The sequence below is a fragment of the Budorcas taxicolor genome, chromosome 7 (genome assembly GCF_023091745.1).
Source record: "Budorcas taxicolor isolate Tak-1 chromosome 7, Takin1.1, whole genome shotgun sequence".
Classification (NCBI taxonomy): domain Eukaryota; kingdom Metazoa; phylum Chordata; class Mammalia; order Artiodactyla; family Bovidae; genus Budorcas; species Budorcas taxicolor.
In genome coordinates this window covers 42,770,266-42,794,992 of record NC_068916.1, presented here as the reverse complement: position 1 = coordinate 42,794,992, position 24,727 = coordinate 42,770,266, and the positions used below count along the sequence as shown (strand labels likewise).

At 57.2% G+C, this 24,727-nt stretch overlaps 2 protein-coding genes across 2 annotated transcripts; both read right to left on the bottom strand.

The window, feature by feature from the left end:
* Positions 1-4,413: 4,413 nt before the first annotated feature.
* TPGS1 (tubulin polyglutamylase complex subunit 1) lies at positions 4,414-10,828 on the bottom strand. Its single transcript, XM_052643420.1, has 2 exons — positions 10,455-10,828; positions 4,414-5,188 (listed from the first exon to the last, which is right to left on the bottom strand). Exons 1-2 carry the CDS (start codon positions 10,826-10,828, stop codon positions 4,654-4,656), a joined length of 909 nt encoding a protein of 302 aa, XP_052499380.1. The 3' UTR covers positions 4,414-4,653.
* A 4,852-nt stretch (positions 10,829-15,680) lies between these two features.
* MADCAM1 (mucosal vascular addressin cell adhesion molecule 1) lies at positions 15,681-20,133 on the bottom strand. The gene is made up of 5 exons (XM_052644285.1): positions 20,073-20,133; positions 19,686-19,958; positions 18,956-19,276; positions 16,926-17,417; positions 15,681-15,790 (listed from the first exon to the last, which is right to left on the bottom strand). Exons 1-5 carry the CDS (start codon positions 20,131-20,133, stop codon positions 15,681-15,683), a joined length of 1,257 nt encoding a protein of 418 aa, XP_052500245.1.
* Positions 20,134-24,727: the final 4,594 nt, after the last annotated feature.

Genomic DNA, 24,727 nt, shown 5'->3' with positions numbered 1-24,727 from the left:
TCCCCACCCGGGACCCGGTCTGGCCTCCCCAGACGCTCGAGCGGGGAGGGTTCTGTCGCTCGCAGCCCTCTCCCAGCTCGGCGCGCCTTCTGCAGCCTTGACTCGGCACCCGTCCCACCGGAACCCCCGACCAGAGTCCTGACTGAGGCTGCTCCCTGGGCCCGGACGCCCACTCAGATCTGGATGGGAGAGTAGGGATAGGGCGTGGCCTCCATCCCGGCACGTCCGCAGGTGACAGCTCACCATGAGGGTGGCCTTGGCACCCGTGGCCTGTGGTGGCCTCGTGGCGGGGGACCCGGGCTGCCAACAGCTGCACCAACACCTGGGGCAGGGCTGAGCCTCTTCCTTCTCCCAGATGCCCTGACATCTGGCCCTGGGCTGGTCACCACTGAGGACAGGCAGGTAGACCTGTCTGGGGGAGGAAAACAAAATGTCATCTGTGGGGACGAATGGAGGACTCTGAGAACCCTGGGTAGAGTAGCAGCTTCATCAGTACAGGGGGCTGTGCCCTGCACCCTGTGGGACCTGGAGGGGACCCTCGTCTATAAAGTGGGCTGCACACCCTGCTTTGTCTAGTGTTCTAAGTGTTCTCTGTTCCTCCTCTGCCCATAGCATCAACATCATAGCATTGGTATGCGCCAGTTTGTTGATCAGTAGTAATTAGAATGAATTATGATTCTTCCAGAGAAGTTTGCCAACATACACCCCACATCACAGGAGTTTTGGGGTGGGTGGGGGCTCAACTGGAAAATGTAAAGGGTAAAGGGAGGTGCCAGGTTTATGGACCCTCCAGCCAGTACCCCCCACATGAGGCTGTGTCCCTCCAGGAAAGCCCACACCTTGGACTCTGAAACATCCTGGGGTGGTGGCCACCTGGGGTTTCTACTTGCCTGTTTTCCAGCCGTAGCACCTCCATTTTCCTATGGAGGTACCCATTTTTAGCCTGCAAGGTTTGAATTGGACTGACTCCGAGCCCTGGCTGCAGAGCTGGGTCATCCAACCAACGTCCTAGGGCCCCTGGCTGCAGTGGTTCATCTGGGGACAGCATGTGACTTGGTCTTTTTCTGGGGACACGATGCTGGGGTGGCTGAGCTGGGAGAACTTGGGCCTGCAGCTAAAGGACCATCTCATCACCACAAGGCCTGTGAAAAAAGTTGGCCCTCAGGAAAGCTGAGCTGCCTGATGGGAACGTGCTGATGATCCTGTTTGTGCTCTGGATCCAGCCATGCCTGACCTCCCCTTGCAGTAATGCTAGTAATTAAATTATTTATTTTTTTGTTAAGCCAGTTTGAGTTGAGCCTTCCATCACATGCCATAGAAGAGCCCTGAATTCAAATCTAGGTTCTGCCATAAACTTGGAAATGATCCTCAAATGTTAAACCTTACAGAACTGTGAGATAATGAACTTGTGTTGTTGTGGGGTTTTTCTGGGGTTTTGTTTTTCAAGTGCTTTGTTACTGCAGCCACAGCGAATGAATACCCTGGCTTCTGTGAGTGTAGATTCTTCCTCTGGAAAAGTGATTAATTAATTCATGGCCTTCCATAGACATATTCAGGTACAGCAGTGAATAAAATTTATAAAAGCCCTGCTTTTGGGGAGACAAGAAGAAAGGACAGAAGCGAGTTGTTAAGCAACTTCTGGTAGCAGTAATTGTTATGAAGAAATATAGAGCAGAGTGAGGCATTAGCAATAGGAGTGGAGCAGACAGGTTATTTTGGATGGGGATTGTTGGGGGAGGCACCTCTCCGGAAGTGGCATTTGAGCAGAGACCAGAAAGGAATGAGCCACGTGGGTCTGGAGGAATAGTGTCACAGAAAAAGGAACAGTGTGTGCAAAGGCCCGAAGCAGGGACAAGCCAGACCAGCTGGAGACCAGTGTGCCTGGCCCAGTGAGGGGACAGAGGCAAGAACAGATGCTGAGGAGTCTCCCTGCCCAGCCTTCCTGAGTGCTCACTTTGTTCACAGGCCATGTGGTGACCAGATGGCTCCAGGATCCAGGACCAGGTCTTCTCAGCACAGCAGCTCCAGGAAAAGTCCCAGGGCTATGTGTCTCATTGGCCAGCTGGGAGTAACATGCTGTTCCTGAACCACTCACTGAGGCCAGGGTACCTGAAGCACTGCTGGGCTGGTGGGGATGTGGGCTGGACCAGGGTAGGTAGGAGCAGGCAGGATGAAGCTGTAATGTGCAAGCAACAGGATGCAGAGAAGGGCCGGCTGACAGGACAGGGGAGGCACCCAGGCCAAGCCCCATTCCTGGGCGTGGAGGCTTCCTCAGAGACCACAAACTCTAGAGGAGCCCCAGGACCAGAGAGGCTGTCCGGAGGCTCCATCCTGAATGTGACAGGCCTGGGATGATCTTGGGATGTCCCTGAGGAGATGCCCAGCAGGTGGTTGGCTCTCCAGGGCTGGAGCAGAGCAGAGCTGGGCTTGAGACGTGAATTTGAGACTCCTTGGTGACCAGGCAATAATTGAAGCTGTGGCCCCGGTGAGATGCCAAGTGAGGAGGAAGCACGAGTAGAGGAGAGGCCCTTAACAGAGCTCAAAGACACCTGCCTTCCCCTGGGAAGCTGGGGGAGAGGAGGAGACTTCTGGGGCCTGTGGAGTGTGGAAGGCAGGGAGGCCAGCGCCCATGCTCCTGCGAGGCCAGGTAAGCAGAGTGGCTCAGCTTCCCCAGGTCATGCCTGTAAAGGTCAAGCCAGGACTTCTGGACCCAAGACCAGGCGTGATGGTGACTTAGGGGAGGCAGTGAGGGAAGGTGGACGGAACAGGGGACATGACCCCAGCTGGCGTCAGCCTCAGCCCAACCCAGGCGGGGCAGGGGGAGTTGGGGGGAGTCAGTTGGCCCTGAAGTGTGACCTGCTCCAGAGGTAGCTTCCCCTGAGGCAAGCAGGCCAGCTTAGACCTATGGCCAGTCCTTCACTGGCCATACCCGAGTGATTCCTTGCTGGCCACGCCCCTGAAAGTCCCCCATTGGTCATCCCCTGGTGGTCACTGGCCACTCCTGTCCCAGAGGGGGTAATGGGGTCTCCTGGGCATGTGGCTCCTTCTCTGCAGTGGGGCAGCTGTGAGCCTCCTTAGCTGGGAAGAGAATCTGGTGGCACCAGTGACAGCTCCTGCATACTGTCCAGCCTTGTTTCTGATGGCTGGCGACAGTTTCTGTCGCCCCAGGGGAACCACAGGTAGTAACCCAAGAGTAGGCCGTACAACGTAACAGCTAATGCTTACTGACTGGAGCACCTGCCTGAACCTTCTGGTTATGAAACAAATGACCCCACAACTTCAAGACTTGAGACAATAACACTCATTCATTTACCCCAAAGCAGGAGCTGCCAGTCAGGTACCTCCAGGTAGCTTGTGCCTCCCTCACAGCATGGCCGCTGCATACCATGCCAGCACCCACAGGGGTACCTGTCACCTTTTATGATGACAGGTACATAGAGCCAAGTACTGTCACAAAAGCCACCAAGTGCAAGGAGTGGAGGGGTGGGACTCAGTTTCCATCTCTTTCCTGCCCCTGGAGGGGGTTGGGAGATTTTGGAAGAGCCAGTGGGAAAAGAAAGGAAGGTGGGGCTGTTACTGTTTTATCAGTTACCTGCCAAGGGCAGGTGCTGGGAAACGAGGAGGCAAGCTGGCTCCTGCCAAAGGTAGCTGGAGAAAGGCTTTAGATTCTGTCCTTGTGTGTGGTCTCCCTCAGTCGGAATGGGGGTGGCCTGGGTCCCATTAGCAGAGGAGGAAGCTGAGGCTGGACCCGCCTGCACCTGGTCTGGGCTAGCAGTGTGTTTCCTGCAGAGTCCTGGTTCCAGGAAGTGATCCCACTGGTGGGAGGGGGACACCCAGGTGCTTGGTGACTGTCTGGTGTGCCTGGATCCTGGATGGGTTTCCCACCCCTCCCCTCCCACCCCGTGGTGATGGAGGTGGTGTGGGTGTGGGTGACTGGGGCTTGGGCCGTTAGCCCCTTACTGGTGGTGTGACCTCTGCTCCTCTGGGCTTGGGTTTCACCATCTGCCAGATGTGGGCAGTGGTTTACCTTCTGCATAAGAGAGTGGTGAGGCAAGACACTGCAGGCCTTGGACTTGTAGGCTATTTCTGTCATCACCATCATGACTACTGGCCCAGCTGACCTCTTTCCTTGGTGGCTGGGGTAAACCGAGGACCAGAGAGGACCTGTTCCGGCCTGGCGCTCGGGGAGGGACGGCTGGGGGCCACCCGTTCCTCCCAGATCTTGGGGCTGTGGGTCCAAGGCATCTCACTGGATGTCTCAGTGCCCTCCGCTCCCATGAAGCCGAGTGCAGGGGCACCCTGGTTTCTGGGCAGCGGTGGGACTCGCTGGGGCTGGCTGGGGTTTCCCAGAGTGGAGAGCGTTTCCAGGGATGTGTGCTGGGAGTGGACACCGGCGCTCACACACACATCAGGTCAGCCTGGGGAACAGACTTTATTTCTGCTCAGGAGCGGCGAAACTTGGTGAATGTGCGGGGAGGGACCCTTGCCCCCTCTCCTGCTGAAGGGGGCTGAAGCACCATTCCAGGTGGGAAGCTGGCATGCAGGGATACCCCAGTCCTGGCCCCCGGAAGTGCTCCGCCCAGAAGCAAGTGAGCAGGCCCTGAGGGCCCTGTATGTCCAGGCGGAGGAGGAGGCGGTGGAGGAGGGCGGGGCTCAGCCCACGGGCTTGACCTTAGCGATGAAGAGGGCCGCGGCCTTCTCCAGGAACTCCTCCCGGGTCATGGGGGCACTGGGTCGTCTGGCCACCAGCGCGCGGTCCATAGCCAGCGCCAGGCTGTCGGGCCCCAGGCGCGAACCCGCCTCCAGGTAGCGCGCGGGCGCAGTGTCGTCGCTGGCCTGCAGGGCCCCCTCCAGCGTGTCCAGCACGGCCTGGCCCAAGCGGCGGTCAGCCACGGCCAGGCCCGGGTCCTCCAGCAGCCGATAGAGGGCGCCGGCGCGCGCCACGAACTCCAGCAGCACGAAGCAGGTGAGCATCCCCGCGCGGAACACGGCCAGCGGCACTGCCTCGTGGTCCCGGCACTGGATCTTGCGCAGCAGTGGCGCCACCACCTCCTTGGGGGCCTCTCCGTCGCGGCAGATGCGCTTCAGCAGCTCGCTATACGTGCGCCCGTCCAGCCCCGGCTTCTTCTTGCGCCCGCTGGCGCTCAGGCACTCGTAGGCCACGCCGACGTTGTTGTTGAAGGCCGTCCTGAGGGCGGAGGGGGCGTCGGCTCGCACTAGAGGCCTGCTCCGGCCCCCCAACCTCAACACACCGGCCCCTCCTGCCTCAGGTCTGTTCCACCAGCTGTGCCCTGACCTGGAGTGCCCTCCCGCAGATTTCCCCACAGCTCCGCGGAGTCTGTGCTCAGCCGTCTGTGTTCAGCATCATGTCCAGGGCAGTATCCTCCCCGACCCCCTAACCCCTTCCTATACTTATCTTCATGGAGTCCTCCTGAGTTCCCTCCCTCCCATCACATCAGATCAGGAGCCTGTCTGAGAGTTCATCTGTCCGGTCACTCATTACAGTCCCAGGGCCCACACCACCACCTAGGAGCTAGAGAAACGGCTGCCAACTCTGCCAACGGGCTCCTGCCGACGGACTTTCCACTTTAGAGATGTCACTGGGCAGGACTGTCCCTACCTCTTAACTGAGTTAACTCATTTCACCTGTGCAGGCCCTGCGCCTGTAACCCAGGGTGTGGCTCAAGCCTGCTGCTGCTGCTTTGTAAGTTTATCCGCAAGTGGCCACATCAACCTGGACCCGCTGCTTCCTGCCTCCACAGGTCACATCAGGAATGGCCCTAGTGCTTACACTACTTACTGCTTGCCCCACGAAGCCATGAGGTACCCCCTGCTGTGCCCTGGCCATGCCAGGAGCCTCCCAGGTGGTCGTGTGCGGGCTTGGGTCAACCTGGGTGCCCAATCCAATCCCCTCCTTGACAGTCAGCACCCTGCCGCAGCTCTAAAGCAAAGGAGAAGTGAGGCTTGGGGCAGCTGATGGCCGGGCCAGGGGTCCCACAGGTAGGGGAACCCCATGGCTCACACTCACCGTTTCTGAGAGCCAGGCTCCACTCTTATCTGTGAGACACGGCATGCCACCCGCCTGTACTGGACAGCGTGGGTAGGAGCCTGGTCCACACTGGGCCGGAGCAGGGTGGGGTCCAGGGACAGCCATGCTCACCCAGTGAGCTCCAGGGGTCAAGGCCCCTTACAGAGGAGAAGCCGAGGTGCAGAGGGGAGAGGGCAGGACCTGGGGTCTTGCCCAGCTGGGATTCACTTCTCAGTTCTAGGACAATGTGCTGGGGCTTTAGGGTTAGTGAGAGCACCCTGTGAAGTGTGGGGGTGCCAGACCCTCCCTTTGCACAACTGGCACTGCGTTAACTGCTGCTGCCTCGAAACAACCCTTTGTAGGAACTTCTGTTGTCAGCTACTTTCCCCAGGACAAGGGTCTCTGGTGGGAGCAAGCCTGGTGGTGATGATGCCGGGGCCAGCTTGGTGGCCGTGTAGCAGTTAAGCCCACACCTAGATCATGTCCCAGACTGAGTCAGGAACTGGGAGCAGCTTGGCTGGGTAGTCCCAGCTCAGTCTGCAGCCAGGACCCTGGCGGGGCCCCCTCCCCTGAAGGCTCCCTGTGGAAGCCCCTCCCCAGGGGCAGGGTGAGCACGCTCAGGTTATGGTGCTGGCCCCGAGTAGGTGACAGGCAAGGTAGTGATGGGGGCTGGTCTGGTTTGATGTGCGAGGCAGCTGCCTGAGGTTGTGAATACAGGGGGGCTTTTGAGGGCATCTCGGCAGCAGGCTATCCCACCCCCGAGGGCGTGGTCCACTTCCCATGGAGGGTCCACACCTGCAACCCTGAGTGAGCAGTGCCCTGTTGATTCTGCAGCAGCCGTGAGGCCACTGAGGTTTCAGGTGCCTGTCCCTGTGGCCTGATAGCTCATCCATCAACCACTCAGCTCTGCCCGAAGTCTCCCCCAGGAACCTGGTCAACTAGCCAATTGTTCTGAGTGACTCAGTCGCCCTGGAGTTGGTCAGTGCTGTTCCTGGCCGGCCTAGACCTGTGCCGGTTCTATCCACTGTGCCGTTTTCCTCATCTGGAAAATAAGGGTTCTAGCCCGTGTCTCAGGATTCTTGGGAGGACAGAGATTAGTTTTTGTGCCTTGTGTGAGGCTGGGGTCCCACGTGTGCTTGTCACTTGCTGCCATGCAGCCCTGTCCAGGTGCTGTTTACCATGGGCTCCCAGCCTTGTGGGCAGGACGATGCATAGCAGGCAGTGATGGCCCAGGGAGACGAGATCATCGGGGAGAAGACAGAGGAAGGCCCACCCCACCTCAAGGCCGTTCTGGGGGCTCCAGTTGAGAGGGGGCACCCACGTGGTCTGCCATCCTGGGCTCTGGTCCTCAGGCTCCCCCTGTGTCAGCTCCCACACAGAGTTTACAGAGCATATTGGGCATTTGTTAAAAACCAATTTATGGGTCATGTCACAGAGACAGGGAGACTTTTCTGCTGTAGACAGGGGGCTCTTGATGGGGTGACTCTGCCCCTAGGAGACACTAGTGATGATGTCTGGGGGCAGTTTTGTCACCATTGGGTGGGTGCACAGGAGGTTGCTCAATACCTGCAGGACCCCCTACAGTGACCTCCCCCACCCACACAATGTCAGAGAGCCAAGGGGGAGGGGCTCTGGTTCAGTGTTTGAAGAGATGCGGTCCTCTCTTTGCTCACAGCCTTTGCCTTCATACTTGCCCCTCTGAGTCACATGGTGTAAACCAGGGTGGCCCCCGAGCATCTGTAAGTCCCCTCTCCCCAACTGACTCAGGTGTGTGTGAAATGTGTACATCTCAGGACTTCAGAGGTCACATGGTCATGGAATGCAGGGTCTCCTGGGGCAGGGGGAGGGGGGGTCGTGGACTCCTTTATCTCGGCGTGTCTCATCTGGGGAGATTCTGCCCCCAGGGAACATGGGGTGATGTCTGGGGCATCTGTGCTTGTCATGGGGGAGGGCTCCTGGCATTGAGTGGGTGGGGAGCAGGACGGCTGCCTCACACCCTCACAGTACCCAGGACACCCCCACAGAGGATGCTGTGAGCCTAGGACACTAGCCTGGACACTGTGGTGCTTCTGCGTGCTTTCTGGGGTGACAGCGCCTGCAGGGGTTGGCTACTTGCTGCTACTCTCCACATGTGGCATGGCTGCCCTACAGCATCAGCTGTTTGTGCTCTGGGGGCTGGTGGGCTGTTGGCTCCACTGTCTACCAACACGTGTCATTCCTCCACCCCAGCACAGGGGATTTAGGTTGAGTTTGCCCCAAATCTTTCGTGCTGAGGTCATTCTCAAGAGCAGCCCCAGGAAACCCCCGCCACTGCACAGCATCGGGGCTGCCTGGCCTCAGGTGGACCCACGCCTGGGACCCACCTGGTCTGGCTTCTGCTTCTGACCTGGCAGCTGAGGTGACCGGGCGTCTGCCTGGGAAGCCACCTCTGAGATCAGGGAGGCCAGGTGCAGCACTAGCCCTGGTCGTTTGCCTGGCCCGCTCCTTTCTCTTGGAGCCTCCCACCAACAGCTCCAGCAGCCCTGCAGCGTGGTGGACAGTGTCGTCCCCTCAGCCCCACGCGTGCAGTGCAGGTCTGCCCAGGACCTGTGGGTGTAGCCTTGTCTGGAAGTAGGGTCTTTGTGTCATTAGTCAGGATCTGGAGATGAGATGAGCCTTAAACCCAATGCCAACTATCCTTTAAAGACAGACACCAAGGATGTTCACAATGCCCTGAAGGGAAAGAAGTTGGAAGGACCTCCCCCAGCAGCCTCAGCGGATGGGGGAGCACAGCCCTGTAGCCCCTGGATTTCTGGCTTTGGCCGCAAGACTCTGGGAGAATACATTTCTGCTGCTTTGAGTCACGAGCTTGTGGTAATTGCTTACAGCAGCCCCAGGACACTCAGGCAGCCCCTAGGTTCTAAATCCTACACGTCTCACATGCTCTCACCTTGAAGGCCACTGGACATGGGGTGGCCGGCAGCTCACAGGTACTTGTGTGGATTAGGAAAAGTGCTGCAAAAAGCCTTCACCTAGTGATGTCTAGGGGCTGAGTGGCTTGTGCAGTGCTTGACGTGGACAAGGACCTGACGGCCCTGCTGCTGACTTTTCTCCTCCTTGGAATGTGTCCTGGATGCCCCTGTCTTCTGCTTCCCTCCTTTATGTCTGTTCTGCCTTCTGACACTTTCCTGTGGGTGCGCTGAGCCTGGGGCGCCTCAGAGTCGGGTCCTGGGCTCTTCTCAGCTCCCCTGAGGCCTCCATAATGCCCCTCTCCCCATGACAACCTCCTGCCCCTGTTACATGTGTCAGCTGCAGACGTGAGTATCCACCTTCCAGCAGCAAGGTTTTCCCAGCACCCGATTGACCAGTGACCTCCCCTCTCACAGACCACCTGGGGCTGCTCCTGAACAACCCCCATCCACCTGGGCTCCAGCAGAACCCATGCATGCTTGCCAGTCTGCCCCCTACCCCCCATCCCCCCAGGCCCCCATCTCCAGGTGCTCCCTTTTCTGGCTGTCACTTCGGACACCCCGCCACCCCTCCACACCCGGCTCGTCCTGGCCTCTCTGCTCCCCCGCTTGGGGTCTAACACGTTGACTCAGGAGGGTGCTCCCAGGCAGGTGGGTGCTGGGCTCAGGCTGAAACGCTCCCTTGCTTGGCTTCCTTCCCTTTCCTGGGTTCTCTGGGGACCGCCTCAACATCTGAGTCTAAGCCCACCCACGTCCAGCGGCCACCTTGTCTGGTTGATGCTGCGAGTCAGACGGCTTCTCCCCATTCACCTGACCAGGTCCATTCACTCACCCCCCAGCTCAGAGCTGTGGGGGGATGGGGTGGGGGAAGGCACCATTCCCTCCACCGCCCCATGCTTTAGCTCTTCCCCTTCCCCATGGGTCCCACACTACAGCCCCGCAGCCTCCAAACCAGTGCACCTGGTACCTCGTGCCCGCAATACCCTTCCCTGTGTGTCAAGCGGGCCCCTTCCTGGACGCCCCTCCTGCCCGCAGGGGACCTCCCCGTAGAGTAGGGGCCTCGAGTGACTGGTTTGCTCCCCATCTCCACGACCCAGCCCTGTAAATACTCATTTTCTGATTGAATGGGCAGGGTTCTCCAAGCCGGGAACTCTGCAGCTAGGAGGCACCAAGTCCTGTGTGGGTGCCATGATTTTCAAAAGTGGGGTGGGGTGCACGGGGAAACTCGGCATCTGCAAAGAGGCATCACCGAATACCAAGTCGACCAGAAGTACCAGCGCCAGCACTCAGCTGGCCTCACCGGGACCCTGGAGCCCCGCGCGGTCCGCGCCCCTCCTGCGCCAGACGCAGCCGTCTACATTTCCCATTACGCCCCGCGCTCGTGCACCGGCGCCGAGGGTGGGGAGCCGCGCGGAGCCCGCTGGGAGTTGAAGTGCGGCTGCGGCCCCTACCCGTCCAGGCCCGGCCCAGCCCCGCACCTCTGGGAGTGGTGAGCCAGGCGAAGATGCCACAGTGCGCGGCCCAGGCGCTGCTGCTGCAGCAGGAGCTGGCCCGGAGGCTCCCCGGCGCCGCCGTTTGCAGGAGACCGCAGGCCCATGTTCTCGAAGTAGTGAGCCAGAAAGGCGATGGGCTCCTCCGGTCGCGCCTCCAGCACCTTTAGCAGGGCCGCGCGTAGCATCTCCGTCACGCCGACCTGTCGCAGGAAGTCCTCTTCACTCTCGGCCGTCGCCGCTGCTCGGGGCACCCCCGGCCGGCCGCTGTCTGTGAAACTGGTTGCCTGTGCCACCGCCTGCCGCCGCTTCTCCACTGCCGCCATCTTCGCTGAGGGCAGAGGGACCGGAAGCGCTGCCATATCTCACAGTGCGCTGCCGCTTCAGAGCGGCCATCTTGGTTAAGGGCAGAGGGCACCAGAAATTTGCTGAGACTTACAAAATGACCAGGACAGGCCACCCTTTTCCCTAGGTTCTAATAGGCACTGTCTGCAGGTTTCCTCTTTATGCGTGTGTTGTGACCAAGTCGCGAAATCTCCCAATGACCACCAGGGAGCTGATATCCGATGCAAAAGCAAGAGAGTTTTTATTACCAAGCTCGAGCTGGGGCTCCCACCATCACCAACGCAGCGGCTATACGGAGGAGCCCCGAGCTCTGGGTTACATTGCTTATATAGGGTATTCTCGCGCGAAAAATTTGAAAAACGGGAGTTTCCGGGTTGGGAGACGTCTAATTGGTTACCTTGTGTGGAAGGGCTGACCACGGGTTCTGATTGGTCCGCGGATGGTGGGGTGAGGTTAAGGGATTTCCAAGAAGCTCGCTCTCGGAAATTTTTACAAAATGGAGTCTTCTTTAACAAAATGGGGTGGCTTAGGTTCTGATTAGGTGCTGATTGGCTTTCCTGGTTTAGACGCGGAGCTTAAATTTTGCCAGACTCCAAAATGGACCCCAGGAAGGGCTTGGTTTCAGGTATGAAGCCTATTGCTTGCCATCTTGGTAATGGGAGGGTCCTTTCTTAGCCTGGTCCGCTAGCAACAGGTCTCCTTGGTTACCAGGAAGCCCTGCCAAGCTTGGGCGGGTGGCTCCACCCCTACGCCGGGACCAAGCGCCGCTGTCGCCCACTTTTTTGAGGGCAAGCTCGGAGGCTTTGTGCTCAGCCTGGCCTTCAGCCTAACCCAATGTCTGTGTGAGTTTGTAGCTCACCTCGTGCGGAAAGGCTCCCTCTCCCCACCAGGCTGGGTTAGGGGTCTCCTCTGCGCTTTCGCTACGGGATCACAATAAACTGTGGAAAATTCTGAAAGAGATGGGAATACCAGACCACCTAACCTGCCTCTTGAGAAATCTGTATGCAGGTCAGGAAGCAACAGTTAGAACTGGACATGGAACAACAGACTGGTTCCAAATAGGAAAAGGTGTACGTCAAGGCTGTATATTGTCACCCTGCTTATTTAACTTATATGCAGAGTACATCATGAGAAACGCTGGACTGGAAGAAACACAAGCTGGAATCAAGATTGCCGGGAGAAATATCAATAACCTCAGATATGCAGATGACACCACCCTTATGGCAGAAAGTGAAGAGTGTTGGGAGCCAGCGTGAGGAACTCTGCCCATGGCAAAGGCCATGAGGAAGGAAGCTTGGCATACGCAAAGGTGTGATCAAGCCTCAGGAAACCCCCTGTTCCCGAGCATCTACCCAAAACCAGAGTACTTTACGGGGAGCGCTCCCCCATAACCATTTCTCTCAGAGAAGGAGTTAAGTTGCAGCTCCAGTTAATAAAAATTCCTGGGCGTGATAAGAGTGTTTCAACTTACGAACTCTGAAGGTTCTCTGGCCTGCCTGATCAGGCTCGTCCGGCCGCATGTTATTGTTTACAGCCTCCCAACTGTGAGAGGCATGGGATGTTTTAAAACTTTCTAAATACAGACTCTTTTGAGAAGTTAGAAGAGTATTAGTATAGCATTAGTAGGAATTATATTGGTGAAGGGTTTTTTCATTTGTCCTGCCAATAATTACTGCTAATTCCCTGCCCTAGGTGTGACAAGGATGTCTCAGGTCAAACCTCTCTGCTGACAGACTAGCTTGTGTGACAGCCTCTCAGCCATAAACAGCACAGAGAGTTTGGAGTATTAGCATAAGGCTTTTTTCATTGATGAGTCAATGATTGCCATCAGGCCTCCATATCCTTAGGCACCTGGGAATATATTAATCAATGTATTTGGAATATAGAAAAGGAAATACAGTAGTTTTTTGATGTTAGCAATACTAGACTTTTTGAGTTAATGAATCTTCTCTTTTGTTATAGATCACTGTACTTTGTTATAAATCACTATAAATCACTGTGTCCTTGCTATGCAAAAATGTAACTTTATCACTATAGATCTTAAGGGGAACTTTGGTGAAGGGTTTACATTTGTTGAGCCAATACTTGCTGCTAAATCTCCATATTCCTGTCCTTATAATGAATATAACTAGCATATAGGAGAAATAAGTATTAACCTTTAAGATTAATCATGTTAAACCTTAGGTTAAGTAAATTCCTTTCTTGATTGTAACTCACTACACCCTCACCCTATAGGAATGCAACTTTATTTGGAGGCTGGCACCTGATTTAAGAAAAAAATCACCCCTGGAAAAATAAGTTTTTTGGTTTACTGACCAGTATCAGAAAGGGCCATAAAATGTCAGCAGACCTCATGGCTAAAAGATGATGAAACTCATAAGACCTTTGTATAATTTTATATGAAGCACCTGATTGTGACAAGGGTCAGGTCTGCTGACCCCCGCGTGACTCTGTATTCATCCCTATGTATAACAAAAAGGTATATAAACAAACCTGAAAAATAAAGAAATCGGATCAGTTTCTGGAAAGACTGATTCCCCCGTGTCGTTTCTTTCTCGCTCCCCGTTTTCCTGGCTGAATTCCCATCTGAAATGTGGGTACTCACCAAGCCTGCTAATTCTGCCTGGGCTTCTGAGATCGGACTGGGGAGGCCTCAGTGCCTCCTCTCCTTTGGGAGAATGGAAAGACGCCTGTGGCCTATGTAGGTGGTGATTGGTATTCCATGTAAACCAGTTGTTCAGCCTCTTTTCTCCACTAATTCTCCTACTACACTATCTGTTTCTAATCTCCCTCTATATCTGTAATTAAATAAGTTTTTTCCAGGACACCGACTCCATCCCCACCTTTGAATCACCCTGGATCCACCGGGGCTGGACCCCGGCAGAAGAGGAACTAAAAAGCCTCTTGATGAAAGTGAAAGAGGAGAGTGAAAAAGTTGGCTTAAACTCAACATTCAGAAAACGAAGATCATGGCATCTGGTCCCATCACTTCATGGGAAATAGACGGGGAAACAGTGGAAACAGTGTCAGACTTTATTTTTTGGGGCTCCAAAATCACCGCAGATGGTGACTGCAGCCATGAAATTAAAAGACGCTTACTGCTTGGAAGAAAAGTTATGACCAACCTAGTTAGCATATTCAAAAGCAGAGACGTTACTTTGCCGACTAAGGTCCGTCTAGGCAAGGCTATGGTTTTTCCTGTGGTCATGTATGGATGTGAGAGTTGGACTGTGAAGAAGGCTGAGTGCCGAAGAATTGATGCTTTTGAACCGTGGTGTTGGAGAAGACTCTTGAGAGTCCCTTGGACTGCAAGGAGATCAACCCTGGGATTTCTTTGGCGGGAATGATGCTGAAGCTGAAACTCCTGTCCTTTGGCCACCTCATGCGAAGAGTTGACTCATTGAAAAGACTCTGATGCTGGGAGGGATTGGGGGCAGGAGGAGAAAGGGACGACCGAGGATGAGATGGCTGGATGGCATCACGGACTCGATGGACATGAGTCTGAGTGAACTCCGGGAGTTGGTGATGAACAGGGAGGCCTGGCGTGCTGCGATTTATGGGGTCGCAAAGAGTCGGACACGACTGAGCGACTGAACTGAACTGAACTGAACTGAGTCACCTGTACGCGTCCGTAGAGTGAAAGATTATGGTGCCTAGTTCCCTGTCCCAGCCTGCTACCTTTCGTTACCACCAGAGGGCGCTTTTCATGCCGCATCTTCTGTACCTCTGAAAGTGTCAAGTCACTCAGTGTTCGACTCTGCGACCCCATGAATTGTTTTGTAGTCCGCCAGGCTCCTCTGTCCATATGATTATCCAGGCAAGAATACTAGAGTGGGTTGCCATTCCCTTCTCCAGGGGATCTTACCGACCCAGGGATTGAACCCAGGTCTCCTGCATTGCAGGCAGATTCTTTACGGTCTGAGCCACCAGGGAAGCCCTAAGCCCTTTACCTCTAAACTCTTACAAAGGTCCCCAGTTCCAGAAGGTCGAAACCCGTGGCATCTACAGCCCTTCACCTGCCGGTATCATGTCCAGTCTGTCTCAACCCCCGCCGCCACCCCGCCACCTAACCCCCAGCCACCCTAAAAGAGTGTATACAGTTTCCCTGATCAAGCACCCTTCTGTTTCTTTGCCTGTGCGGTCCTCCAACAAGTACATTTCTCCGCTTCTTTTGAGGACTCCTAGTTACTCTTGCCTGGAAAATCCCATGGACGGAGGAGCCTGGTAGGCTGCAGTCCATGGGGTCGCGAAGAGTTGGACATGACTGAGAGACTTCACTTTCACTTTTCACTTTCATGCATTGGAAAGGGAAATGGCAACCCACTCCAGTGTTCTTGCCTGGAGAATCCCAGGGATGGGGGAGCCTGGTGGGCTGCCGTCTATGGGGTCGCACAGAGTGGGACACATCTGAAGCGACTTAGCAGCAGCAGTTACTCTTTAGGCTTCAGCGTTCCCACATGCAGGGAGGGGCCCCAGGCAGAATACACGCCTCCTTCCCCCAGCCCTGGCCACGTGGGGCTGCAGTGGTGTCTGTCCTTCCTTGCCTCTCTGGGGGAGTCAGCTAGAGCAGAGGATGGTTGGAGCTGTGTGGAGGATTCCCATGTCGTGGGACCAGGACAGAAACCACTAAGGTCAGACTAGATGCTCTTTATTCTCCAACTCTGCACCGTGGAGGTTCGGCTCCCCAGGGGCCCACAGAAGGGACACCCAGCCAGCTGGGGAGTCTGGATGTGCCGGCCATCAGGGTAGGGAGCCCTCGGTCACCGCTTGCTGTCCAGAATGCTGCCCACGTCTTCTAGTCACAACCAAGTAGAAGGAAAGTCTCCCTTCGTGTGGTCTACATGGGGTGGGGGTGTGAGGCCCAGGTCATCAGCTTGTGGGCTGGCAGCGTTTCCACAGGCGGTAGGTGAGGAACACCAGGAGAAGGAGCCCCAGCGCCAAGCTGCTGGTCCACAGGGCAGCTGACATTGTCGGGGAGCCTGGAGAGAGAGGCATCTGGAATCCTGCAGCCCTCTTCAGGCTTGGGGAGCAGCCTGGCAAAGCCTGCTAAGGGCTCACAGACTGACCAGGTTCCCTGAAACTGTACAAAGGACTTAACAGTTTAAAACACCTTTGTGAAATGTACAAAAATCCCTGGACTAGCCAAAGGCCTTTGTGTGTTTAGTCACTCAGTTGTGTCTGACTCTGTGTCTGACTCCATGGACTGTAGCCCACCAGGCTCCTCTGTCCATGGAATGCTGGAGTGGGCAAGAATGCTGGAGTGGGTTGCCATTCCCTTCTCCAGGGGATCTTCTGACCCAGAGATCGACCTGGGTCTCCTGCATTGCAGGCCGATTCTTTACCATCTGAGCCAACAGGAAAGCCCCCAAAGGCCTTTAGAGCAACTCTTTGGAAAGGTACATAGGACCTTGTAGTTAGAAGTGAGCAGTCCAGGAACTTCCTGATGGTCCAGTGGCTAAGCCTCTGCACTCCCAGTGTAGGGGACCCAGGTTCCATACCTGGTCAGGGAACTAGATCCCACATGCCACAACTAAAGATATTGCAAGCTGCAACTAAAACCAGATGCAGCCAAGTAAATAAAGCGCCATATAAATATTTTTTTTAAAGTGGGCAGTCCAGTGAGGGGCCCCTCACCGCAGCTGCATTTGAAGTGTGACCAGTCTGGATGGACAGCATTGTCCATGTAAAACACACATTGCATTTTGAAGACTTAGTCGGAAAACAAACTTCAGTCATGCTTTTTAATAGACTGCATGTTTAAATGATAACATTTGAGATATATTGGGTTTGATGATATAGCATCAAACTTATTTTTACTTTTTTTCCATCCTGAATGTGGCTTCCAGGAAAACTGAAGTTACTGACGTGTCTTGTTTCTATTCCACAGGCTGTCTCAGTCCATTGAGTTTATAGGGTTTACAAAATGCTGTGACAGCTGCAGGGTCCCTGAAACTTAGTTATTGCCATGCAGGCAGCTGTGACTTGTGACCCTTAAAGGGTCAGGGAAGCCCACTAGACAGCTGAGGACACAGGCTGACTAGCAGGGCACTCCTTGTCTAAGGCCTGGACACAAGGCTCCCCTCCCTCCCAGGCCCCTGCAGCCCCAAAACTCACAGATTTCCGGGACCACATACAGGTTGGCTGTGTGGCCCCCAGGGTCCAGACGACACTGGAACCAGCCCTCAGGACGGCACCCGGACCACAGCATGCTCCTGCTGCTCAGCCAAGCTTGGGCCCCCACCTCCTGCGTCTCGTAGGCCTCCAGCCCGCCAGGGGCCTGGGTCCAGTGCACGGCCATGCTGGGACCACAGGGCACCTCGCAGAGCAGCTCCAAAGCCCCTGATGCTGACAACTGGTGGATCTCCGGGAGGCACGGCCTGGTGGAGCTGTTCCTGGGCGCGGGGCCAGGACTTGTGGGGCTGCAGGTGGAGGCCAGCTCGGGGGAGGTGTTGATGGGGGGCTTCGGGGGCTTCATGACAAAGGGCTCTGGGGTGGTTGTCTCAGTGGGCTCCGGAGATGCTGTGATGCTGCGCTTTGCTGGGGTCATGGCGGGGGGCTCTGAGAAGGTGATGGTGGGGGGCTCCGGGGAGGTCAGGCCCTGCAGGACTGGAAAAGGCAGCAGCCGTTTGTTTTCTACCTGCTGCCCAGGCCCCTCTCCTACCTCCCTCTCTCCTCCTGGAACACATGGTTGGACCTGATCTGCTCCAAGCCCTGTCCTTCACTTGGATGAATTGCAGGGTATCCCAGTGGGTAGGGGCAGGATCGGGGTCTGACATGCCCCCCACCCCCACACCAGTGAGTGTCTAAATCTGTTAAGAGACATGAGAGCCCCTGGGGACTCTCATCTAGGGGCTGGGCTGCAGAGTGATTCGGGCATTGGATTTTATTATTATGGGGCTAAGGGGGGAGGAGGGGAGGAGGGAAGGAGGGGAGGGAGGGCCCGCCTAAGGAACAAGGACGTGCCTGAGTTTTCTTTCTGCAGTTTCTTTCTGCCCCACCTCGTGGTGCAGATGAGAGACTGAGGGTCTTCCCACCCCACCCCACTTCCCTTACCTCAGTTCACCTGAGCCAAACCTTCCAGGCCCCCAGGACTCCAGTCATTAATGTGAGTTTTGGGGTGCCCTGTCAGAGAACCAGTCTGTGCTTGCTTGGTGAGAGGCTGCCACAGGCTTGGTGATAAGGGCGGGGTTGTCCCAGATGAGAGCAAATTAAACAGTAACCTCTGACGTGAACTGACCACCTACTGTGTGCCAGGACCCACATTAAATGTTTTCATTTTTGCATTCAGCAAGCATTTATTGTGCACCTACTATGGGCCAGTCCCCCAGGATAACAGTTATTCAGTCATTCATTCATTCAGGATGTATCTACTGAACACCTACATGCACTGGGCACTGGTTTGGCCTCTGGGGACACAGCCATGAACACATTGCTATCTTAGTGAAACCAACAGCACGGGAGACAGATGATAGAAAAAGCGAGCACACGAGTCGGATGTTGATAAAAGGTGTCAAGAAACACTCAACAGGGGAAGAGAAGAGGCCTGTGTGTGTGTGGGTGGAGGGACCTCTTGGGCAGGATCAGGGCAAGCCTCACTGGGCAGGAGACCTCAATGGGAAGGAGATCTGAGGGGGGTTGGGGAGCTATAGGGAAGAGCATTCCCATGGAGGGCACAGCGATGCAAAGGCCCTGGGGCAGCACTGCCCCTGAAGTGTGGGAGGAACTGCAGTGTGAGTGAAGGGGAAGAAGGGAGGGGGATAGGGCAGGTGTGCAGGGCCCTGTGGGTGGGTGCAGCCAGCTTGGACTTTCACCTAGAGGGAGGTGGGAGCCCTGAGCCCTGGAGGGCTGTGGGCAGAGGAGGGGCAGCACCTTGGTGGGCTTGGCTCAGGGTAGGTGCACTGCAAATCTGTTGAATGAATGAACCAGTGAGAAGTAGCCCCCTGGCTGCCACTGGGGCCCAGGTGAAGGATGGAAGGTGACTTTCCCTCCAGCTGGTGGTGCGGGACCTGTCCAGGTGCAGACCCAGCGGGCACAGGGAGGAGCCAGGACTCCCAACGAGTGGCTGGGCAGCCACCCAGGGCTCACCAGAGACTCAGGTGCTGGGCAGTGTGACCTTGTTCACTTCCCCGCGGGCGCAGGCTCACCTGGAATGCTTCGGTGGTGGGTCAGCTCCAGGCCGGGCAGCCTCATGGTCACCTGGCAGTGGAGGGTGTGCAGGCTGGAGGTCTCTGAGGCGGGCAGCAGCCAGCGCTGGGTCACTTGGAACAGCGGGTCCTCGCCTTCCTGGGGCTCCTCAGTCATATCCAGGAGGGCTTCCACTCCCTCCAGTTCCCGACCCCCCAGGAGCAGAGACATGGAGAGGGTGTCAGGGCCAGCAGGTGTGACGTTGTGGGCCGTGCAGGCCACCTCCTGGTCCCTCCCTGGCACTACGGCCTCAGGGGATACACTCAGCTGGTCAGGGAAGGCTGTGGGGAAGGGGAGCAAGACGGTGAGCTGAGCCGGGAGGTTTAGGGCTGCGCCCGGAGGAGGGGGTGTGGAGGGGGCCTGGGGTTCCTGGAGACTGCTGGGCCACAGGGACAGGGGAGATCCACTACCACAGCCTGTGTGGGTAGAATATAAGGTGTCAGAGCGAGTCCAGAGCAGAAACGGCAGGGGGTGAGGTCCTGGAGGATCGAGGGTGGATGGGGGAGAGGGATGCGCGGAGAACGGGGACTGCAGAGCGACTCTGGAGGACCTGCGAGGGGGCTATGAGCGGGGACGTGGTGGGCAATCCGGGAAACGTTCCAGGTGGAGGTGGCCAAGGGACGGAGGGAAAGCAGGGCTGCCGGCCGGGGCCTCGAGTGCGCAGAGGCGGGGGGAGGGGCGGGGGCTCACCAAATACCAGGAGCCGCACCCGGTGCTGGAGGACCACGTCCCCACAGGAGCCCACGCACACGCGGGTCCCCGCCGCAGACAGCGAGGCGTTGATCACGTACAGGACGCTGAGGCCCGCGCTGGACTGCACGGCGCCCAGACTGGTGTCCAGGCCCCGCCACAGCACCGAGGCCGCCCTGCCGTCCGCACAGGTCATGCGGCAGGTGAAGTTTCGCGACTCTCCCACGGCCATCGCCACCTGGCTCTCAGGTGGATCCACTTCCAGCGGCCCACCTGCGGGCGACCGAGGTCTCAGCCCCGCCCTCCTCTTCCTCCCTGGCCCCTACGTGGGGTCCCCCATCACCTCCCCAACCTCCGCACGCGCGTCTGCGGCCCCTCCCCGCTCACCGCGGCCGGGCTGGAGCAGCCCCAGAAGGAGGGGAAGCAGGAGGGCGCGGCCCCGCTCCATGCTCGGCCAGGCTCTGTCCCTTGCTCGTGGGGGCGGTGGCTTAAATAGTGGCGTCCTGGGCTCCTTCCCGCCGCCCCGCGACCCCGCGACCCCGCTTCCCCTCCTCCAGCTGCTCCCCGGGGGTTTCCCGACGGGGTTTCCCACTCTGACCCCAGACGACCCTGGAGGCGACAGAGGGGCAGGGGCTGGGGGCAAGAGGTGCGGGGGCGGGGTAGGGGAGAGGCCGAAGTAGGAACAGGAGGGCAGAAGGCCTGGACCGGTTCCAGGCCTCGCTTTTAGAAACGCAACCTCGGAAGATGGAGGCAGGAGAGGGCTGACGGTAGAAGAGCCAGGCCTGGGGTTGGCGCCAGGTTCGCGCCGTCGCGCGACTCTCGGTCTTCACTACCCGGAGCGGCCGCGCGGGGGCGGTGGGGAGCGGTCTCCTGGGAGCTGGGGCGGCCGTGCTGGGGTTCTCCTGCGGTGGACCTCCGGGAGAGGGGTCCTGGCGGAGCGGGGCGGGGGGAGGTCCCCAGGGGTGAGGATGTTGTGGGGGTGGTGGGGTCTCTTGGGGGTGATGGGGTTGCGGCCCACGATGCCAAGACACCGCACTACCCACCTCTGAGCTTGTCTCCCGTGCGCCTAACGGGCAGGCGGGATGGGAGCCCGGGGCCACGGAGCGTCTTCCGAAGAGACGCCTGGGAGGGGACCCACAGCAATCATCAGCCAGGCCCGAGAGCCTCGTGTCCCCAACGCCTGAATCCGTCTGCCCTTTCCGTTGTGTAGACCACCCTCAGCCTGGTCCTGGGTTCCCTCAAGGCCATTGACCACCGGGCACCAGAGTGGATTTAGAAACACCCTCTGAGCATGCAGACACTCCACGGCTGCCCCGCGGCAGAGGGAAAAACCCCAACTTCAGGCCGCGGCTGGAGCCTGGGCACTTGGCAGCCTCCGGACCTAGCACGTGCCTTCTCTGCTGGGCTGTGTCCAGGCGCAGCCTCCTGAGTGGGAAGCGCCCCAGCCAGCTTCTCCTCCCCCACTTCCTCCAAGTCCTTAGAGAGGTCAAATGGCTGATGTCATATCCCCCCTGTACTGGGAATGGCCGGGGGCCGGGGGGGGGGGGCGGTTGTCTACTGTGGCCTGTGCTGTGACCCCAGACTCTGAGCACAGCAGGCACAGAGGAGGAAAAGGGTGGAGTGTCCTGGCTGCCACCCAACCCCGCCTGACTTTAGGTGTGACTTGTGCCTCAGTTTCCCTGACTTCAGAGTGAGAGGACCTGCTGGGAGATGCCAGTTTCTAAGCACTATCAGCTCTGCCCATCTGTGTTCTCAGCATCTTTTTTTGTTTTTTTAGTTAACTTATTTGACTGTGCGGGGGTCTTTGTTGTGGCTCTCAGCATCTTCCGTCTTCTTTGCAGCTGCTGGATGTTTAGTTGCAGCAGATGGATCTAGTTCCCTGACCAGGGATGAACCCAGGCCCCCTACACTGGGAGCACAGAGTCTTAGCCACTGGACCACCAGGGAATGCCCTCTTCTCAGCATCTTAATTGTCAGAGGCAGAATGTGGGGCCCAAGTTCAGGGACTGGAGGCAGAGAGGGGGAGCTGAGGCTGAGGGGCTGGGGGCAGAGGAGGGGCTGAGGCTGAGGGGCTGTGGGCTACGGAGAGCTGAGGCTGGGGGATTAGGGGCAGAGGAGGAGCTGAAGCTGGGGGGACTGGGGGCTGGGGTGAGCTGAGGAGGTGGCTGTAGAGGGCTGGGGACAGAAGAAGGAGGCTGAGGCTTGGTGGTCCAAGGGTTGGAGGATGAGGCTGGGGGGCTGGGGCTGGGGGTCAGGCTGGGGGGGCCTGGCATCAGGGGATGGAAGCTGAGATTTGGAAGGCCCAGGTGTGTGAACCCAGAGTCTGGCTCTTTGGCCCCATCCCCCTACCCCTGGTGCCGGGAAAGGCCTCACAGGAAGGAGGCTCCGAGGTGCGGTCCCTCCCCAGGCCGGAGGTTTGGGCCCTTCTCGGGAAGCTGGGCACTTAACCCGGGTGGGGGGCAGCCAGCCTGGTAAATGGGTCTCTTCCCAGCCCCTGACCTGGCTTCCTGCTGCCCTGGCAGCCAAGGTCCTTGCAAGGCGTGGGCCTGCTGCCCCGCCCCCACCCCCCCACCCCCTCCCCCGCCCCCGCCCTCACCGCTTGGCCCCTCCAGCTCCAAGCCTCTGCCTGCGTGAACGAAGAACCCTTGGGTTAAAGATGCCTGCAGTGATCAGAGGGCAGTGCTAAAGGGGACACAATGACCAGGGCATCATTGGAGGGAACTATGAGGAAGGGACAGGTGGGCTCAACAGAGGAAGAAGGTTCTGGGCAGAGATGGGGGACAGGAAAGGGTGGAGACACTGAGACAGAGTAGGGGTGGGGGAGGAAAGGGATGGGCAGGTGCCTGGAGGACCAGAGCCAGCACCAGGGGGAGGGGATGGAAGACTGAACCCTACTCCTAGGCTGCTCCAGGGACATCTGCTTCTGCCCCTGGGTGACTGAGCCCATGGGAGCCGCTGCCAGGGGGGCTGATGGTCTGGCTGTACCCCCTACCCTGGGCTTCCTGCTCTTGGTCCCCACTTCCCAGCATTGCACCCTGCACAGAGGAAGTCCTCAGTGGCCTCTGCTGGAAGCCTCCTTTCCATGAAGGGTCCTGTCACCACCGGAGGTCAGACACTGTAGCCCCCTCCTTGCTCCCCAGGATGACCTTGGCTCTGCAGGGGACCTGGCTGAGCAGCGTGTCCAGAGGCCAGTGCCCTGGCCCCGGGAGACACCTATTCCCCCAGGACCCCTGTACCCTGCCTGGCCAGCTCCCCTTGCTAGCATCACTGGTCAATTGGGGGCCTCATGAATTTTCTTTGGCGTGAGCTAGAGCCCTGGGGCAGGGCTGAGTCATTGGAGGCCCTCCCCCACTTCAGATGCCCCACTCAACTCTGGTGCTGGAGGACCCTGGATGTCACCTGCAGCCCCCTCCCTGGGTGGCTTCCTGCCTGGGTGGTCTCAGGGAGGCTAGGGGGGGAGATGGAGGCTGTGAGGGTCAAAGATCGCCTGTTACATAGCCCCACAGAAGGTTCTAGAGCCTGACAGGGCTGTTCTATCAGTTCTTCAATGTCCCTGCTGGTCCCTGAAGTTCCCTGGCCAAGCTGGGCTGAGGGGGCAAGGAGGGCACAGGGGAAGGACAGGCCCCAGCTGACCTTAGCAGTTGTGGGCAGACTCAGGCAGAGATCAACTCAGGTCTGCCTACCCAGCATCTGCCCATCCAGCCATCCACAATTATGCACCCACTCTGTCCCTTAGGCCACCAGGCTCCAAGCACCACTATCCATCTATCTACCCAGCCTTCTGTCCACTTGGCATCCAGCTGTCCATCCACCCATGCATCCATCTGCCCCCAACTGAACATCCTCCCCCATCTACCAACCCACATGTCCACTTTGGCGGCCTCAGTGTGGTGTGGTGACTGGCTGTGTTTGAGGGCGGAAGCGCTGCTCTGCTGCTCCAGGCTGTGATGAGGGGGGAGGTTACAAGGTTGCAGCACAGGGCAAATTCAGATCAATACTGAGTTTGTAGTGGGCAGGGCTGCCAGCCAGGTGTCACTTAATTCAGTTCAGTTGCTCAGTCGTGTCCAACTCTTTGTGACCCCATGAACTGCAGCACGCCGGGCCTCCCTGTCCATCACCAACTCCTAGAGTTCACCCAAACCCATGTCCATTGTGTTGGTGATGCCATCCAACCATCTCATCCTCTGTCGTCCCCTTCTCCTCTGGCCCTCAGTCTTTCCCAGCATCAGGGTCTTTTCAAATGAGTCAGCTTTCCGCATCTGGTGGCCAAAGTATTGGAGTTTCAGTTTTATTATCAGTCCCTCCAATGAACACCCAGGACTGATCTCCTTTAGGATGGACTGGTTGGATCTCCTTGCAGTCCAAGGGACTCTCAAGAGTCTTCTCCAACACCACAGTTCAAAAGCATCAATTCTTCAGCGCTCAGCTTTCTTTATGGTCCAACTCTCACATCCATACGTGACCACTGGAAAAACCATAGCCTTGACTAGACAGACCTTTGTTGGCAAAGTAATGTCTCTGCTTTTTAATATGCTGTCTAGGTTGGTCATAACTTTCCTTCAAAGGAGCAAGTGTGTTTTAATTTCATGGCTGCAGTCACCATCTGCAGTGATTTTGGAACCCAGAAAAATAAAGTCAGCCACTGTTTCCACTGTTTGCTATGAAGTGATGGGACCAGATGCCATGATCTTAGTTTTCTGAATGTTGAGCCTTAAGCCAACTTTTTCACTCTCCTCTTTCACTTTCATCAAGAGGCTCTTTAGTTCTTCACTTTCTGCCATAAGGGTGGTGTCATCTGCATATCTGAGGTTATTGATATTTCTCCCTGCAATCTAGATTCCAGCTTGTGCTTCTTCCAGCCCAGTGTTTCTCATGATGTACTCTGCATATAAGTTAAATAAGCAGGGTGACAATACACAGACTTGACGTACTCCTTTTCCTATTTGGAACCAGTCTGTTGTTCCATGTCCAGTTCCAACTGTTGCTTCCTGACCTGCATGTAGCTTTCTCAAGAGGTAGATCAGGTGGTCTGGTATTCCCAT

Coding starts and splice junctions, on each gene's coding strand:
- TPGS1 (XM_052643420.1), bottom strand. CDS start 10,828: ATGGCAGCGCTTCCGGTCCCTCTGCCCTCAGCGAAGATGGCGGCAGTG. Junction 5,189..10,454: donor CTGGCTCACCACTCCCAGAG/GTGCGGGGCTGG, acceptor CTCCGCCCTCAG/GACGGCCTTCAACAACAACG.
- MADCAM1 (XM_052644285.1), bottom strand. CDS start 20,133: ATGGAGCGGGGCCGCGCCCTCCTGCTTCCCCTCCTTCTGGGGCTGCTC. Junction 17,418..18,955: donor CCACCACCGAAGCATTCCAG/GTGAGCCTGCGC, acceptor TGCCTTTTCCAG/TCCTGCAGGGCCTGACCTCC. Junction 15,791..16,925: donor GTATGTGGTCCCGGAAATCT/GTGAGTTTTGGG, acceptor CTCTCTCTCCAG/GCTCCCCGACAATGTCAGCT.